Source organism: Thermobia domestica, chromosome 13 (genome assembly GCF_964235325.1).
Source record: "Thermobia domestica chromosome 13, izTheDome1.hap1.1, whole genome shotgun sequence".
NCBI lineage: Eukaryota > Metazoa > Arthropoda > Insecta > Zygentoma > Lepismatidae > Thermobia > Thermobia domestica.
Genome location: NC_137466.1, coordinates 24,751,561 through 24,768,304, shown reverse-complemented (window position 1 = coordinate 24,768,304; position 16,744 = coordinate 24,751,561). Strand labels below are relative to the sequence as shown.

At 35.9% G+C, this 16,744-nt stretch overlaps 2 protein-coding genes across 5 annotated transcripts in view; one reads left to right on the top strand and one right to left on the bottom strand.

The window, feature by feature from the left end:
- The window catches only part of LOC145668050 (uncharacterized), a 126,996-nt gene extending 112,258 nt beyond the window's left edge, over positions 1-14,738 (bottom strand). For 3 of the 4 annotated variants that reach the window (XM_081735528.1, XM_081735530.1, XM_081735527.1), the window contains exon 1: positions 14,587-14,738. The gene's annotated coding sequence lies outside the window, so the exon portion shown is untranslated. Of the gene's footprint in view, positions 1-14,128; positions 14,535-14,586 lie in introns of those variants that run through there. The other variant, XM_081735531.1, reaches the window with a different exon arrangement.
- On the top strand, positions 2,474-6,729 carry LOC145668049 (uncharacterized). Its single transcript, XM_081735526.1, has one exon. It carries the CDS (start codon positions 2,862-2,864, stop codon positions 3,723-3,725), a length of 864 nt encoding a protein of 287 aa, XP_081591652.1. The 5' UTR covers positions 2,474-2,861; the 3' UTR covers positions 3,726-6,729.
- Positions 14,739-16,744: the final 2,006 nt, after the last annotated feature.

Sequence of the window (16,744 nt, the reverse complement as noted above, 5' to 3'; positions counted from 1 at the left end):
CCTTAAGGAGGAGGGAACACTGACGAATCTAGTTGATTCATAGGTTTCGTAGCTTGCAATTTAATATAGATTGTATGATTACGTAACAAAGGTTGGAGCGACACCAATGCCAATTTAAACTTAAACTAGACATCAACATTAAAGTCTGCATAAGAGGACTTTAGTATGTAAACTGCCGTAGTCAAGTAACTGCACAACCTGTACACACAGGAAACTTACTATAAGTGATCGATATTACAACTAGGGTACTTTAGGGCATCACAAGAGAAATTACCACAAACATAATATATAAAATGAAGGATCAGGAACAACTTTTTAAAATTTATTTTTAGAATGTTTTTCATATTTGTCCAACTTATTATCACTATGTGCGGTGAATGATTTAAAACGCTTAAATGTTTTAATAATAATAATAATAATAACGAGCGTTTAAAACATCAGATCTTTCGACCTTTGCCCCGCAAGTAGATTCAGCATATTAATTAGTTCCTGTATTTCTGGATCTACTTTACATCACTTAACCAGAACTTCTTCACGAAAACACCGAGAAGTATATCTAAATGAGACGACACAGTGCGAAGTTGATGGCACGTCAGGGAGCGTATCCGCAGGAAGAAGGCCCGTTAGGAAGGTGGGATATAAGGATGTAAGTGCTTGGATTGTTAACATTATTGTTGATTTTTTGCTCTTGTGAAAGAACATTTCATATTTATTCGATGTACTTCTATAACATAATGGCATCTAAACCACTATACTTGATTAATATTTTATATACCTAGTGTGGTACTTGCCGAATAGGTAGAGGTGCACAGTTTGTTTTATTAACACATACTATAGATTCAATATTCACGGTAACGGAAAATGTAAATTCGTATATCCATTATCGCTGACCTGCCTGCTCCTTACGGACCTATTCTTGTGTGAAACCCCTGCTGTGCCAACGCCCTTACTCAGTTAGATAGCATTCGTGCTTCTTAGTGACCACCTAGCAAAGTTGGTTTGTGTTATATGCAGTGTAGTTTTTGTCATATGATCACTGTTTTCGAAATTTCCGAATATGGTAGAGTTTGCAGCAATGAACACTTTAATAGTGTGCGTTTGCGCAGTAATACAATATGCATACAAACTGCATACTGCAGTGAAGAATAAAGGAACCAGGAAAATAAATATTTGCGAAATACAATTACACCTATAGTATGGAAATGAAACAGGAGTAATCGTATTTTAACTATAATTAAATAGTAAAATAACATTTAAAACAGTTTTATACTTCTATGATCATGGGGTCATCAGCGGAATTATAGCCTTTTCTCATTAGTATCGCAATTTGACCCTATAACATATTTGTAAGAGAAATTTCGTTACGAATAGTAAATAACTTTCGGTTTTGGTCAAGGTAAGGGACACGTTTTTGCAAAATTTAAAGGAAAATTGAAGACATATTCATAAGGAACAAATTTCTGCAGGCGGCAGGATTAAATACTATGTAACATAGCTGTATTTTAGGTTTCAAGTGTGCTTTAGGAGTATTAATACTATTTTCGACCGGCAGAATTTCTGCAATGTAGGTTTGGTCAAATGTTCCCTTCTTTTCTGTAGTTTCAATTCGTTTTCACATTTACGACAAACTGTTCGCCTGTTTAGTAGACCATGCCTTTCACACAATTTCAACAACTGACACTCTTTAGTTTTGTACAACTCGATAAACCTCAAAGACGATATGAACCAATCTTGTCATTTACGCACCATTTTCACACTGCCTTTCCCATAAATCTCCGCGAAATAGTCCTTCCCGCTCCCACGTATAGTGCCGGTTACAACCTCAGAAACAACTAACAACAAAAGTTATGCTCTTAACTTCAACTGTTTCCCTCACGTGACTTTCAGTCACCTTTCCTCAAAAACTAAATTATCCAGTTCATCTGGCAAATTTTCTAAAATTGGTCCGGCGTTACAGCAGTTAACCCCTGAATAGTGTAATTTGCAACTTTTAACAGCTGGAGAAGTTACTAATTTTGCTAAGTAATACAGTATAGACGAATGAGTATCTAGTGAAGAGCAAAGAAATATTAGCGATTAAGGCAAGACTTCACTTAGACTCAAACAGTGACTTTAATTGGTTCTTATAGATTCAGTCACTTCCTGGAACTGTTACTGCCTGTTTCACTTGTTGGGACTATTCGTGCCTTTGGTGTGACGTCCTTAGTTGAAAGATAGGTGGTAGTTCATATTTTTCCCACTAGGTGTCTCCGTACAGTCATATGATAGTTTGGTAGTGTGATGTATCTCTCAAAGAACTGAATAGGAATGTAATAGGGCCTTACTGGGCTGCGGTGGGTCAGTGGTAGATCATTCACTTCTTGTTCGTGGGGTCTCTGGTTTGGTCCCAGCTCTCGCCGAGTGAAATTTGTGGTGAACAAACGAAATATGGTCATTTGCTGCTGACCATAATACTGCTAGAATAAAATAAAGAAAATGATAAATGTGAGTGTACTTCATCTGAAATTTTGAGTATATTGTATGAAGAGTTGTGTGCCTTAAAAAGTGAAGTGGATTATTTGAAAACCGAAAATGCTGAACTACGATATAATGTAAAACAAGTAAGTGAACAGGTTAAGTTTGCAGTGCAAGGTGTTACTCAAGAAGTTAAGTTGCAGGCAGCATGTAGTAGCAGTAGTGTAAATAAAACTAAAAGGTTGAAAAATAGTGAGGCCAAAACAAAGGATGCGTTGAAAACCAAATACTCAATTCCAGTGAAAAACCGGTATGAGCTACTGGACATCGAAGTGACAACAAACCAAAATCGAAAAGTAAAAAGTGTGCAAGGCAAACAAGAAACGGTAAACATACCTACGAAAACAATGCATGAGGAAAAGCGTCACCCTAGACAGAAGAATAGCAAACAAAGTGGAAATAAGAAAATATTAATTCTAGGGGACAGTCACGCCAGAAACACAGCAGTTCTGTTAAAAGACGTATTAAGCAACAGTTATGAAGTGTCATGTATCACGAAGCCGGGTGCCACCATGAGTGAAACAATGAGAGACTGTGGTTCACTGTGCAAGGATATGAGTATGAAAGACACACTAATAATCATTGGCGGGGGGGACGATGTTGCACGTGGTGAGGGTAACAAAGCTGTGGTAAATCTGTACAAGTGTCTAAATATGTTAAATAACACTAACGTAATTGTAGCAGGTATTCCACATAGACATGACTTAGACGGTAACTCCTGTGTTAATGTACATTTAAAACAAACAAACAGCAAAATTTCCAAAATATGCAAAGGTTATTGTAATGTAAGGTACGTTGATTTGGGCTTTATGGAAAGGGATAATTTTACTAAACACGGACTACATTTAAACAACACTGGAAAACGTTCAATGTGTAATAAATTTGCTGAACTTGTAGAATCATCATCTGTAGTCTCGACAAGCGTCATCCCTTTACCATGGCAAACATCGTTAGACAATAATGAAAGTCTAGCAGCACCTGTAGTAAGAGACAGTAGCAATAACGTATGCAAGACACTTGACACATACTCCAATATTAACGTAGAGTGTGGTAGTGTAGGAGTAGATCATATTGATAGGATTAGCTTAATACAAAGGCCAAGTAGTTCAGTGCATAAAGCAGAAGATTGTAATAACATAACTGGAAATGCTCAAAAGATAGAACGACGGAAGAGAATGCGTAAGATGTTATCCAATGATTTTTTATGGTAGGAAATACTGATTCTTTACACCTTCTTTTTCATAATGTGCAAGGTTTAGGGAACAAAATTGATCTTCTGGAGGTATTGTTGGAAAGCGACTTCTCAAATGTACAGCTTCTTTGTATATGTGAGCACTGGTTAGATGCAAATATCGTTAATATGGTTAGTTTAAACGGTTTTAATATTATTACTCACTACTCTCGTACAGTCAAAAGTCGAGGTGGTGTCGCAATTTTTGCTCGCTCTTATATACATGCAACTGAGATTGACGTTTGGAATTTTTGCGTTGAAATGCATTGTGAGGTAGTCGCATCAAAACTTCAAGAGTTAAATATTTGTATTGTGTGTATCTATAGGACCCCTTCTGGTGATTTAGGAATTTTCTTTAAAAATTTTGAGAAACTTCTAGCGAACTTACGTAGAAAATTTAGTAGTGTAGTTATCTGTGGGGATATAAACATAGATTGGTTAAAGAATTCAACTGATAAATCTAAATTTCAAGATATGTTAAATTTATATGAACTACAAACTATTATTAACGTACCTACTCGTCAAGGAAAGACAGCTATCGACCAAATTATTATTCCAAAAAGTAATCTTAAATGTTTCTTTGAAGTTACTGAACTTGGATTTTCTGATCATGAAGCCATTTATTGTAGAATACCTACCGGGAAACTGGTGAAGGGAAGTCCAAAACCGATAACGAGAACAACCAGATTATTTTCAACGGAAAATATAAATTATTTTTGTTTTCTATTATCTCGTGAATCTTGGAATCCCTTGTACGACTTACCTAGTGCTAATGACAAATTCAATTATTTTGTTGATGTTTTCTTACATAATTTTAACATAGCATTTCCATTACAGTTACGGAAAGATCTTAATAAGATGAAAAAGTGGGTCACGCAAGGAATAAAAATTTCAAAGCAAAAGCTTGTATATTATCATAAACTTAAGAAAACCTGTGTTAATTTACCAGATAAAGTTATTTCCCATATAAAAACATACAAAAGAATATATCAGAATGTTATTCGAACAGCCAAAAGAATCCACAATGACACTATAATACACGGATATAAAAACAAAATGAAAGGTGCGTGGAACGTAATAAACAATTCATCAAAGACTGTTCCAATGCGCGAAATATCACAAGTTAATTATAGAAACAATTCTTTCGCTGATCCTGCTGTTATTACTGAAGTCTTTAATCAGTATTTTCTTGATACGAATTTACCACCTGGAAAGTCGGATCTCGCTGTAGAGCCAAATATTGCATGCAACAAACATAGTATGTATGTAACTCCGGTAACTGAAGAAGAATTGTTGGACTGTATCAAAAGGCTTTCTAGTACCCGTTCTGCAGGTATAGATGAAGTCCCATCCCTAATTATAAAAAAGAGTGCGCATTTAATAGTGAAACAACTATGCTTTCTTGTAAATGTATCATTTGAATCAGGCATTTTCCCCGACAGATTGAAGACTGCAAAAGTTATACCTTTGCACAAAAAAGGAAATACTTATGATGTTCAAAACTATAGGCCTGTTTCTATTTTGTCTGTTTTCTCGAAGATTTTTGAATCACTAATGTTATCGCGCTTGAGAAATTTTATATCCTGCCATAACCTAATCTCATCTTCTCAACATGGCTTCCAAAAAAACAAATTAATTGATACAGCGTTGTTTAACTTTATTAAAGAAGTTTCTAAAGTACTTGATAAGGGAAAATATGCAGTAGGTTTATTTGTTGATTTCTCCAAGGCATTCGACAGTGTTCAACATTCACTTCTACTGGCAAAACTCCAGAAATATGGTATTAGGGGTGTAGTACATGAATGGTTTCGCTCGTACCTGACAAACAGAAAACAAGTAGTAAAAATACAAAAAATAATTAACAATAAGCAAGTCACATTTTCATCCGAAACTGCTACTATCTCTGCTGGTGTTCCTCAAGGCTCAATTCTTGGGCCAATTCCTTTTTTATTTTACATAAATGATCTTGTTCAATATATGTATCCCCAACATATTGTACTATATGCTGATGATGTAAATGTCCTTGTAACAGCGGACAATACAATTGAACTAGAAAGTAAATTAAAACAAACTGTGGAGCGTTTGATAAAATGGACATCTCAGAATCAACTGCTGATAAATGCAAAGAAAACAAAAGCACTAAATTTTCATTACTCATGTACACCTCGAACAGTACCTCCCATTGTGATAAATTCAACTGATGTAGACTATTCAAAATCCACTAAATTTTTAGGTGTAACAATAAGCAATAGGCTTACATGGGATGCACATATTACTGAGCTAAACAGCAAATTAAGCCGTATCTGTTTTGTCATTTATAGACTACGTGGTTCAGTGTCAAAAGAAACTTTGCTGTTATTGTACTATGGTAAGTTTCAATCCTTGTTAAATTGCGGAATAATTTTCTGGGGAGCCTCCTATTCCAGTGTTACTACTTTTCGTCTACAGAAAAAGGCAATAAGATCTATTTTTAATCTATCACCAAGGTCCTCATGCAAAAGGATCTTTCAGTCAAATAAAATTTTAACTGTGCCTTGTCTGTACATATACAAAAGTATCATATATGTAAAGAGAAATGAAAGTAGCTTTCTTCATGTTGACGATGTACATTCATACAACACACGACAAAAGAACAACATATTCACAGCATACCAAAACTATGCGTGCACCAAAAGAAGTGTTCTTCCTATGTCCGCTAAGTTGTTTAATAAGCTCCCAAGTTATTTAAAGGATATCAAAAACATACGCAACTTCAAAAATGAACTATTTAATTTTTTATGTAACAAGATGTATTATCATATTAATGAATACTTGGATGATAGTTTGTAAAATAATGTAGTATCAATTATATTGAAATGCCTTCTTATTATTTGACAAGTCCTATGTACTAGTCTCTGACCAATAATGTACGACATGGATGAATAAAGAATGAATGATGTCACATGTTCTGTCTTCTTGTAGGAAGTGTGAGGAAGCACGTGGTCGAAGACTGAAGGTATTTCTGACGTATGATAAAAGTGAGCATTTATTGTTTTTTTTTTTTTTATTTGTAATAGTAGCAAGTGTACTCGCTTTAATAAAACGACGTCTGTGCGAAAGCAACATTTCTCAGTAATGGGAAGTTGAGTATTGCGCAATTGCGCTTGCTATCTTATTTTTTCGTGTGTGGAATCAGCAATTATGCATTTTTACTGGCATTTATGGCGGCGTAAATTTGCTGATAGTTTGTCACTTGGAGAGCGATATTTTAAATTTTTACGCCATGTCTATCATTAGCGGTGAGTGTTTTCATTTTTTAATTGATATTAATTTTGTTCTTGATTTTTTTTTCATTTGAATATTTGGCAAGATTTTCCTTTGTATAGAACAGTAATATCCAGTGTTTGTAATATCCTATGTGATGTTGTAAACAAAAACTCCACGCATCAGTGTTTACAAACACCACCACGTGGTTCGGCAAGAGGATCTCTCACCAGATGGATCTACAGTCATTTACAGACAACGGCTTCTGGCCTCTCCCACGGAGCAGAAGACGACATCGGAGCAGCAACGCCACCGCCATCCAAAGGACCCTATAAATTGGATGGACGAAGACAGCTCGATACCAGTTTTCTGGTGACCCTCCTCTAGTCTGCTTCGGGACTACGCCTATCTTTTCTCCTGGCTTAGCCTGCTTCGGGGCTCTGACTGGGAATCCTAACCTCAGCCGCTTAGCCTGCTTCGGGGCTCTGTTGGCCATCTAACCTGCCCACTGCTTGCTTCGGAGCTTTGGGCACCTAATTCCACTCCTCTTAGCCTGCTTTGGGGCTCTGTTGGAGATCCTGTCTGCGACCTTACGGTCAAACCTCTGATATTAGAGAGATTAATTTATACAGTATTTTGTGAAAATACTTTTATAGTGGAAGCTTTTATAATAAAACTGGTAGTGGGAGTCGATTCCAGACGCTCTTTTTATTAAATGCTCTACCCCAAAATCCTATATGAGACAAAGTTTTACATGGTAGAGGCTTTGACAGGCTCAGTATCGATCTGAATACTCCCCTACCGGACAGTATTTTTATTAACTTGAAAGTGAACTATTTTTTTTAAGGAAGTACGCATATGCAGTAGCAGAATGCTGATCCTTTTAACTTGTCGCTTCCTAATACTGCTTGTAGACGACATATGTGGGAATGAACTTGTATTCGCACAATATGGGTTATCTATAGCTAAGTTCAAGCCTATAATCAGTTATGACAAAATCGAATTCTTACCTTATAGGCTCCATTTAGACTTTTCGGCAGTACACCTTCCGAATGATTCTTGTACTGGATATGAACAATTAGTATCGCTTATGCACGATAAAGAACGTCAATTCACTAATAAAGTCAAAGATATAATACCTTGTGATTTTAAAACAGGATGTTCCAAAAGACCGCGACGGACTGGCAAACTTTGGACTTAGTGGATATAGTCTATATGAAGTTCATAAATTAAAAGCAGCTATTAGTCAAATGCAGGCACAAAATGATTATCTAAATTCTCAAATACAAGAAATTAAGAAAAGTAATTTTGAACTCACACAATTGTGGCAAACTTTTCAGTAGCTGTCGAAAAATTAATAACCGAAACTCATCATAGTATTTTGCAATTGATATGTACAACGGCCACAAACGAACGTTTTCTGATCGCTCTTCTTAATTTTCAAAATGTGGAACAACACTTTGATACTATAATACAAAGCATTCTTCAAAATACAGTTAACGATATTTTAATAAAACCTGCTTTAGCTAAAGAAATGATTAAACAGAATATAAACCTACGGGGCACACTAATGGAAAGAGATCTTGGATTATTTTGTCAGTGTTCAAAAGCATTTTTAATCTCATTCGACCCAGAATCTGCCAATTTAGACATTACAAACACCAATTGTACACACTAAAGATTATCACATTTGATATAAAATTTTTAACAATGGATTTTTAACTAAGACAGCTCGTATACGTATTCAAACACCTGAATATGCAATCTGGACGGACCAAGGAATCTATGAGTTAGACTTATCACTATGCCAATCTCATATGTTCTCTATATGTAAATTACAGGCACAACCTCGCTCTCAAAAAACAAACTGTCTTTATAATTTAGTTTTTCGAAATACAACTGATAGCTGCCATCTGAAACCTACTTTATCACGGACAGAGGAATTTTATCTATATACACCCATGGGACTTCATCTTACACGTAAATCTGTTAAAATAGCGTTCCAAAGAAACCACATGTTACCCGCTGATGCAGTTAATCGCTCATCAACTTACTTTTTTAAATATGAAGAATTCCAACGTATAATAACGGATACTTTGAATCTTCGCACTAGAACATCGGCGAATTTTACATTAATATATAGGAAATGACCAAGGAACCCAAATTTGAACTTCACCTACAATTTTCAAAATCTACAATGTACTATTACTTCCATGAATTCCTTACTCCAACATGAACAAAGCTCTTTGCTGGATAAGATGCCGGAATTTCATCTCTCCAATGCATTCCCATGGACCATATTTGCAATTGCTACCCTCATTATTATATTATTGATTGGTCTTGGCATATTTTTATATTTTGTTTATAAACGCCTTATTAATAGCAACGCTTCATAAACATTTTACTTTATAAAGGATTTCCGATAATTACCAATCGTAATTTGAATTTTCTCTTCTTCCAGTACGGAACATCTATATATCTCAGTGTCAATAGCAGCTTTTTTAGTACTTATAACTCTAATCATTTTATATATATTATATATCCGTCTTCGCTCGATACCAAAAATATCCAAAATGCCTCGCTTAGAAATATCTCCTCCAATTCCGATGGACACATTTAATACCAATAATATAACTAGGGAGCCACCGACATTACAGGCTCCAACACCACTCACTATAAATGAACTAATATATGTGTATCAAGCCAAAGCTTAAAACAGCCCTACCTCGAGGGAAATGAAGTGACATATACTATGCACCGATCCTGCCTGTGATTAGGGACTAACTATATAGTGCTTTCGTCCGCTACCTTATTACTGCTCCGAAAAGTGATTTTTTTCAGTGTTGCAAGTGTTATTAATGTTTTTAGTGATTTTTTGTGTGATACTTCTGTGTTGCCAACCCTCATATAAAGAAAAATAACCCTTCGGCTTATTTTTTAAACAAGCCAGGGGAGTGTAATATCCTACAGGGCGCGAGGGATAGTATGAGCTATGACCTTGAAATCCGCCACCAACACACTTGAAAAGATCACGCAATCGTAATACTGTTGCTAACTACCACAGCGGTGAACTAGAATTTGGCGATTTGAAGCATTTCTGGGAAGGGATGACAAAGACACTTTGAATCAATCTGCAGCCTGCATTTCTCATCTTCATTTAGAAAAATCTGAACAATAAAGTTGCATATCTATTTAATATGATGTAAAAGTGCACTCGGTCCGTTAAAGGTTTCCTTACTCGTTTATTTTTTTTTTTAATACATGATGATCGTAGAGTAAGCTAAAATAACTAAAAATTATATCACATAACACCACTTATATTTGCAATCCATTCATTCTGGGGACCACGACTCATGTCCTAGCCTTAGGGAAATCGTGGCTACAGACCTGTCAACTCCTTCCCCTTTCATACAGGGAAGTTTGTCATTTTCTCTGGTAAAAGAAAGTGGTCCTATTGGTACCCTCCCTCCCGGGGTGGTTATTTATGACACAGATGGGGGCGTCTTACGAGACATATACAGAAGCCAAACTGGACACAGTGTACTTGTGTTCAGTGAAGAGTGGTTCTTTGTGCATAGTTCTGTGTTGTTTTAATCTGTGTTGTGTGCTGGTTTATTCCTTTTTTTAAATCATAATGGAGGGTAAGAAGAGCGGAAAACTTGGAGGATCGAAAGTAATTCACAGCCAAAGCAGAGAGATTTTGGTTAATGTTTATGATTTTATGAAGAGAGAGGCTGACAGTGGAAATCCAATTAATGTAAAACAAGTGCAAAAGCGAGTATCTGAAGCTACCGGTGTTTCAGTAAGTACACTAAAACGTGTTTTGAGTGAGCGGGAAGAAAACAAAATCACGGGAACGAGCTTTTCTACTCCGAATAAGAAGCGAGCACAACGAAAAACGAAAATCTCAGTGGATGATTTTGACAAATGCGTTAATCGTGGAACAATTAATGAATTTCATATTGTTCACGGTCAACGACCTTCTGTAAAATCACTGTTGCGAGTACTTCCAGAAAAGATTAATTTTAATGGAAGCACTTGGTCTTTACGGAAAATAATCCGTTCCTTAGGATTTAGATGGATTACGGCTGAAAACAATAGACGACTACTTATTGAAAAGGATGAATTTCGGTCAAAGAGGTTGGCTTATTTGCGGGTTATAGATCATTACAGAACGCAGAACCGCCCCATAATTTACACGGATGAGACGTACTTGCATTCATCGCACACAAAACAACACGCGTGGAGCGATAAGAAAAATACAGGTTTACTCACACCAATTTCTAAAGGACAACGCGTAATAATCATGCATGCTGGCGGAGAAAACGGTTTCATTCCAGACGCGTTAGTCATGTTCAAATCTGGAACGAAATCTGGCGATCATCACGACATGAATTATGAAAACTATGAAAAGTGATTGAAGTCACGGCTAATTCCTAACTTGCCAAGTAATTCAGTTCTTGTGATAGACAATGCACCATATCACAATGTCTGTTTAGATCCTTCACCTCCTTCAGTAACTTTTGTAAAAAAAAAAAGTGTTATTTTGATAAACGTTGCTGTACTTTTTCCTTAATGCTTAACCTTTTAAATTATATCACCTATTTTTAGATGATAGGGTAGAATCTTCATTATTCAATTAAAAAAATACGAATAAGGCTTTTTACTTCGTTTTCTTCAAGACAGGAGGCATTTTAGAACACGTTACATAGGCTTTCACGCCTTTCTACGTTGAGGCATAGTGTGATGACGTCATAAATTTAAAAAGATATATTTTGTCATGCGTATTATTATTATTTTTGGCGGGTTACATTTTGCATTCAGAAGACTGAAATTTTGCACACTCGTTCAGTGCACCCCTTAATAATTTTCGGATGTTTTCAGATATCTGCATGGAAACAGCTGGGTCCAGAAGGGAAAAAATATGTTAAAAAAAAAAGATATTTTTAACAAAAAAGTGTTTTTTCGTGATTTTCCCGCCTCAGATGGAGACATATGAATGGTACCGTTTGAAAGACTGTTCTATTCTGAAGAAAATGATGCACGTACTATGTTCCTAGGATAAATAGGGATGTCTCAGGAAACTGTTACCTGAGATCCTGTTTTATACGGGAATCTGGGATATTTGGGGAATATTATCTTTCGCGGGCTTACTTTTGCACGTACAAGATTGAAATTTTGCACATTTACTCAGTGCACCCCTCAGTATTTTTCAGATTTGTTTCAGATCTCTGCCTTAAAACAGAAGGAGGGGCCCACAGAGGTAAAAATTAAAAAAGAAGATATTTTTCACAGAAAATTCCCTTTTTTTTTCGTGATTTACCCGCCCCAGATACACGATGGAGACATTTGAAGGGTGCCGTTTGAAAATTTATTTTATTCTGAAGAGAATAATGTACGAATCATGATCGTAGGATAAATAGGGATGTCTGAGGATTTTTTTATATTACATCCGAGTCATCTGGGTCATTGTGGAAATGTTCTTCGCTCATTGTTAAATAGTTTCCTCACCCTTACTACTCAAGATAGAAGCTTGAAATTTTGTACACACATTTAGTACACCCCTTAGTATTTCCCAGTTGATTTTGAGATCTGTGCGGTAACACAGGGAAATCCAGAGGGGATCAACATTTTTAAAAAAAGAGTAAAAAAAAAAATGCCAATTACTCTCAAAATTACCCGCTTCAGGGACATGATAAGGAAATGTGAATGTTACCGTTTCAAAAGCTGTTCTATTCTAAAGAGAGTGATGTATGTACCATGATCCTAGGATAAATAGGGATGGTGCTGTAGTTGCTTGACTGAAAGTCTATAATTTACCTTTAAAAAGAGCCATGATTTAAAAGGGTTAGGAAACATTGTTTGGGATTGATATATGTTAACGATTGGGGATAATTCAAAATTCAACCTCAATACTTTCACATAAATGGCATAATTAGCATTTAATACTAATTCCCAATGCTTTTTCTTCAGTTCGTGACTTGTATTATACGAGGAGAAAGATTTGATTTAAATTTAAAAAATCGACAAAAATGATTTTTTTTACAAAAAAAAAAAAAAAAACATGATTTTTTTTTCCACCCTGAGGAACACTACCAAAAAATCTTCCCTCTCTCTCCACTGTCACCCTCCTACCTCCCGCTTCCCATAGCTCATGCTATCTCTCGCGCTCTGTATGTGATATTGTAAACAAACAATTCCACGCATCAGTGTTTACAAACACCACCACGTGGTTCAGCAAGAGGATCTCCCACCAGATGGATCTAGTCACTTATAGACGACGGCTTCTGGCTCCTTCCACGGAGCGGAAGACGACATCGGAGCAGCAGCGCCACCGTCACCCAAAGGACCCTATAAATTGGATGGACGAAGACAGCTCGATACCAGTTTTCTGGTGACCCTCCTCTAGTCTGCTTCGGGACTACGCCTATCCTTTCTCCTGGCTTTGCCTGCTTCGGGGCTCTGACTGGGAATCCTAACCTCAGCCGCTTAGCCTGCTTCGCGGGTTTGGGCACCTAATTCCACTCCTCTTAGCCTGCTTCGGGGCTTTGTTGGAGATCCTGTCTGCGACCTTACGGTCAAAGACTAACTATAACTAACCTCTGATATTAAAGAGATTAATTTGTACAGTATTTTGTGAAAATACTTTTATAGTGGAAACTTTTATAATAAAACTGGTAGTGGGAGACGATTCCGGACGCTCTTTTTATTAAATGCTCTACCCAAAAATCCTATATGAGACAAGGTTTTACAATATAATGTTAAGAATTATACTATAATCTTAAGTACAAGGGGCACATCAGCTTGTTTTAAAAATAATGAATTACTTATACGAGGAATGTTTAATAACATTTTGGCCCTTGTACTCTTAGTGTACATTACTTTGACTCGGATAGTGACTGCAACAGGGTCAGATGAATCGATTGCAGTCGCTGTTTGAGTCAAAAGACTTGTCGCGATGAATTGCTAAGGCTGAATGATGAGAGTTCTAGATAAGATATATTAAAAATAATGGGTTCACTTTGCCAGATCCAGTTGCTATCCTTAAGCAAAAAACACTATTAGTTTTACAAAATGGGTCCAAACTTTTCTAACCTGATCTACCCTACCTACCCCTGCCTTACTTTACTCTACTATTACCTTTTTAAACCGGTCCTACATATCGATACGCAGCTGAAGCTTCTATTGTAAAGTTTATCCAAAATAACAAGTAACAACTCTAAAAACAGGTGCATGTATCTGTGACACAGGGCCACCATCTGCGGAAGATAAACCGAATGACCTGAACAATACCTGCACGCAAGTTTCAATAGCGTATTAGTATAAATTTCCATTTGTGTCTTGATCGTGATGTGCATCAAATTTTACACAATAGATTTTTGAGTAATTTTTGTGTAGGCTATATATTGGAAACGATGTTCACATATTCTTAATCTATAGCATAAACAAATAGAAGATATCTTCGTATAAGTGAACTTTAAAATGTGCCGTCGACGTATCAGAGCTATAAGTGTTAGAACAGGGAAAGTAGCACCTCAAGGTAAAATAAATAGTTACAATTATGTCTAATTTGAAAATATAATACATAAAATTCGTACCATACATTGATTCAAAATTAAGCTGTTTGATTTTCTTCGTTTTCTGACAGTCTATATTACTTCTTCTTCTTCTTTAGGGTATAATATGTTGTTCCTTTATGTTTTAGCACTTTTTTTGTAACGATTTTCGTCTATGCTACACAGAAGCTCTGTCTAAGTTTGTGATTAGTTGCATTGCTATAAACTATAGGTGATGTTTGAATTTTTTTTTTTTTTTTATTATTATTTTCTTATTTTCCGTTGCATCTACAATTTTTGCAGAGGCCACTACGGGATGAGGGCTATTGAGCCTGATTTTGTACAAGCCTTTGCAAATATTGTGTAGCGTAACGCTACGTACATTTTTGCATTATTTGTGTTCCATTAATCAAATATTATACTATTAAGCCGCGCCTTCATTGCTTCCCAATGCGAATGCGAACTGCGAATTCATGTACCTCTAATAGATCCGAAGTTTTGCGAATGCGAATCAAGTTGCAATGTCTCTTTCAAACCTTCAATGTGAAATATTTTTACTCGAAAATTCGTACCATAGGGCCTTATGCAGAGTCGATCCGACGATTGATTAGTATCATACTAAAGTGTTAAACCAACATATGTTTCCTGCAGTAGTTATGCCTTTAATATTACGCTAATCATACGTCAAAACGACTCTGCATAAGGCGGTAAAAAGTCTTGAGAATACGAAGAATACGAATGACGAATGTTGATAAATGACATATTTTTTTTATCAAGAAATGAGGAGAGAGAACTTCTGAATATATATATAGCGGTATACAGTGGTCGAAGTGAGACGGTATTCGGTGGTATACCATACCACCTCTAGTTTTTCAGTGATGAATTCATACCGTCTCTGGTGTTTCAATGATTAAAACATACCGTGATTGAAAAGTAGATGCTAAATATCTTTAACAAATCCATTTTTATACACAGTAACTGACAAATAGCTTTTCACAGGGACGTACACAGGGGATGGGTCCTGGGGTCCCGACCTTCCCTCCTCCGAAATTTCGACTTTTATGTAAATTTAGCCTAATTTTAGGAATTTTGATATAAAGTACCCTGATATTGAGTTTGAACCCCTCCCGATATAAATTTCTGCGTACGATACTGGTTTTGCACGTAAAAGATTTTATTTCTTATGTAGAAATAATTACTAAGTCGACAACACCGGCATTTTCCCCTACCTTTTGTTTTTAAAATGAGGTGTTTGCAAAAAAGTTCACCTATTTTATACGTGGCCCAAAAATAGGTATACACCCCTGCATAGATCAAATATAACATTCTAGCTTATGGGTTTATTTGCCACGGATCTTATGAGCTTAAGATATAAGTAAAAAGGTTTTAAGAACAAATAATAAAGAAACTAAGTATATCTGATGGATAACAATAAGAAATTATATAGAAAGCAATGAGTTGATCAGTGCCGGGCTGTATACGTACTTTCGTGCTACCCTGTATTTTGATGGGCCATAGTGAATTGTTTCTTTGTTGTGTATGTGTATGTCTTCTTCCCTTAATGCATTTAAATACCGTGTTCTGAGCTTGGGCGGCTTTAGGGGTTGTCTGTTGTGACAGCAGATCTTCCGGGTGTTTGGAGTACTCCACAGTAGTGTGGGGAACCAGGGGTTTTCCAGCAGCAAATTACTAATATCCTCATTCAGTGTTTGAGCATGTTCGTGTATAATTCTCTATAATACAACATAAGGGGATATTTTTTTCCTACAAAGTTGGAGAGAATCAAAGTCTCTCCATGACCCTCTCCCCGTGTTACTACATACCTAGAAGCTTTCACTGGTTTTCAGTCATTATTTAAATAGAAATACAATCTTTTAGGCAACATATCCTCTTTCATTTCAACATTTAGGTAGCCGGTATGTCGAGCCAAAATCGTAATAAAACATACCGCCTCTGGGTTTTTTCCACACTGGGGTGTACACTAGTTTGATTATTATTAATAATATAATTTTTAAAAGATACTATTTGGTTCATTTTGAAATGTAAAACTCTAACAATTGAAATAATATTACAATAATTTTCTGACAGCAAATATTTGAAGAATACATATATACAAGTACATACTTATACATTTTTAAATGATAGCAATATATTACTTAATTTACATTTTGGTATATGAATTAAACACTCTTTCAGCTCA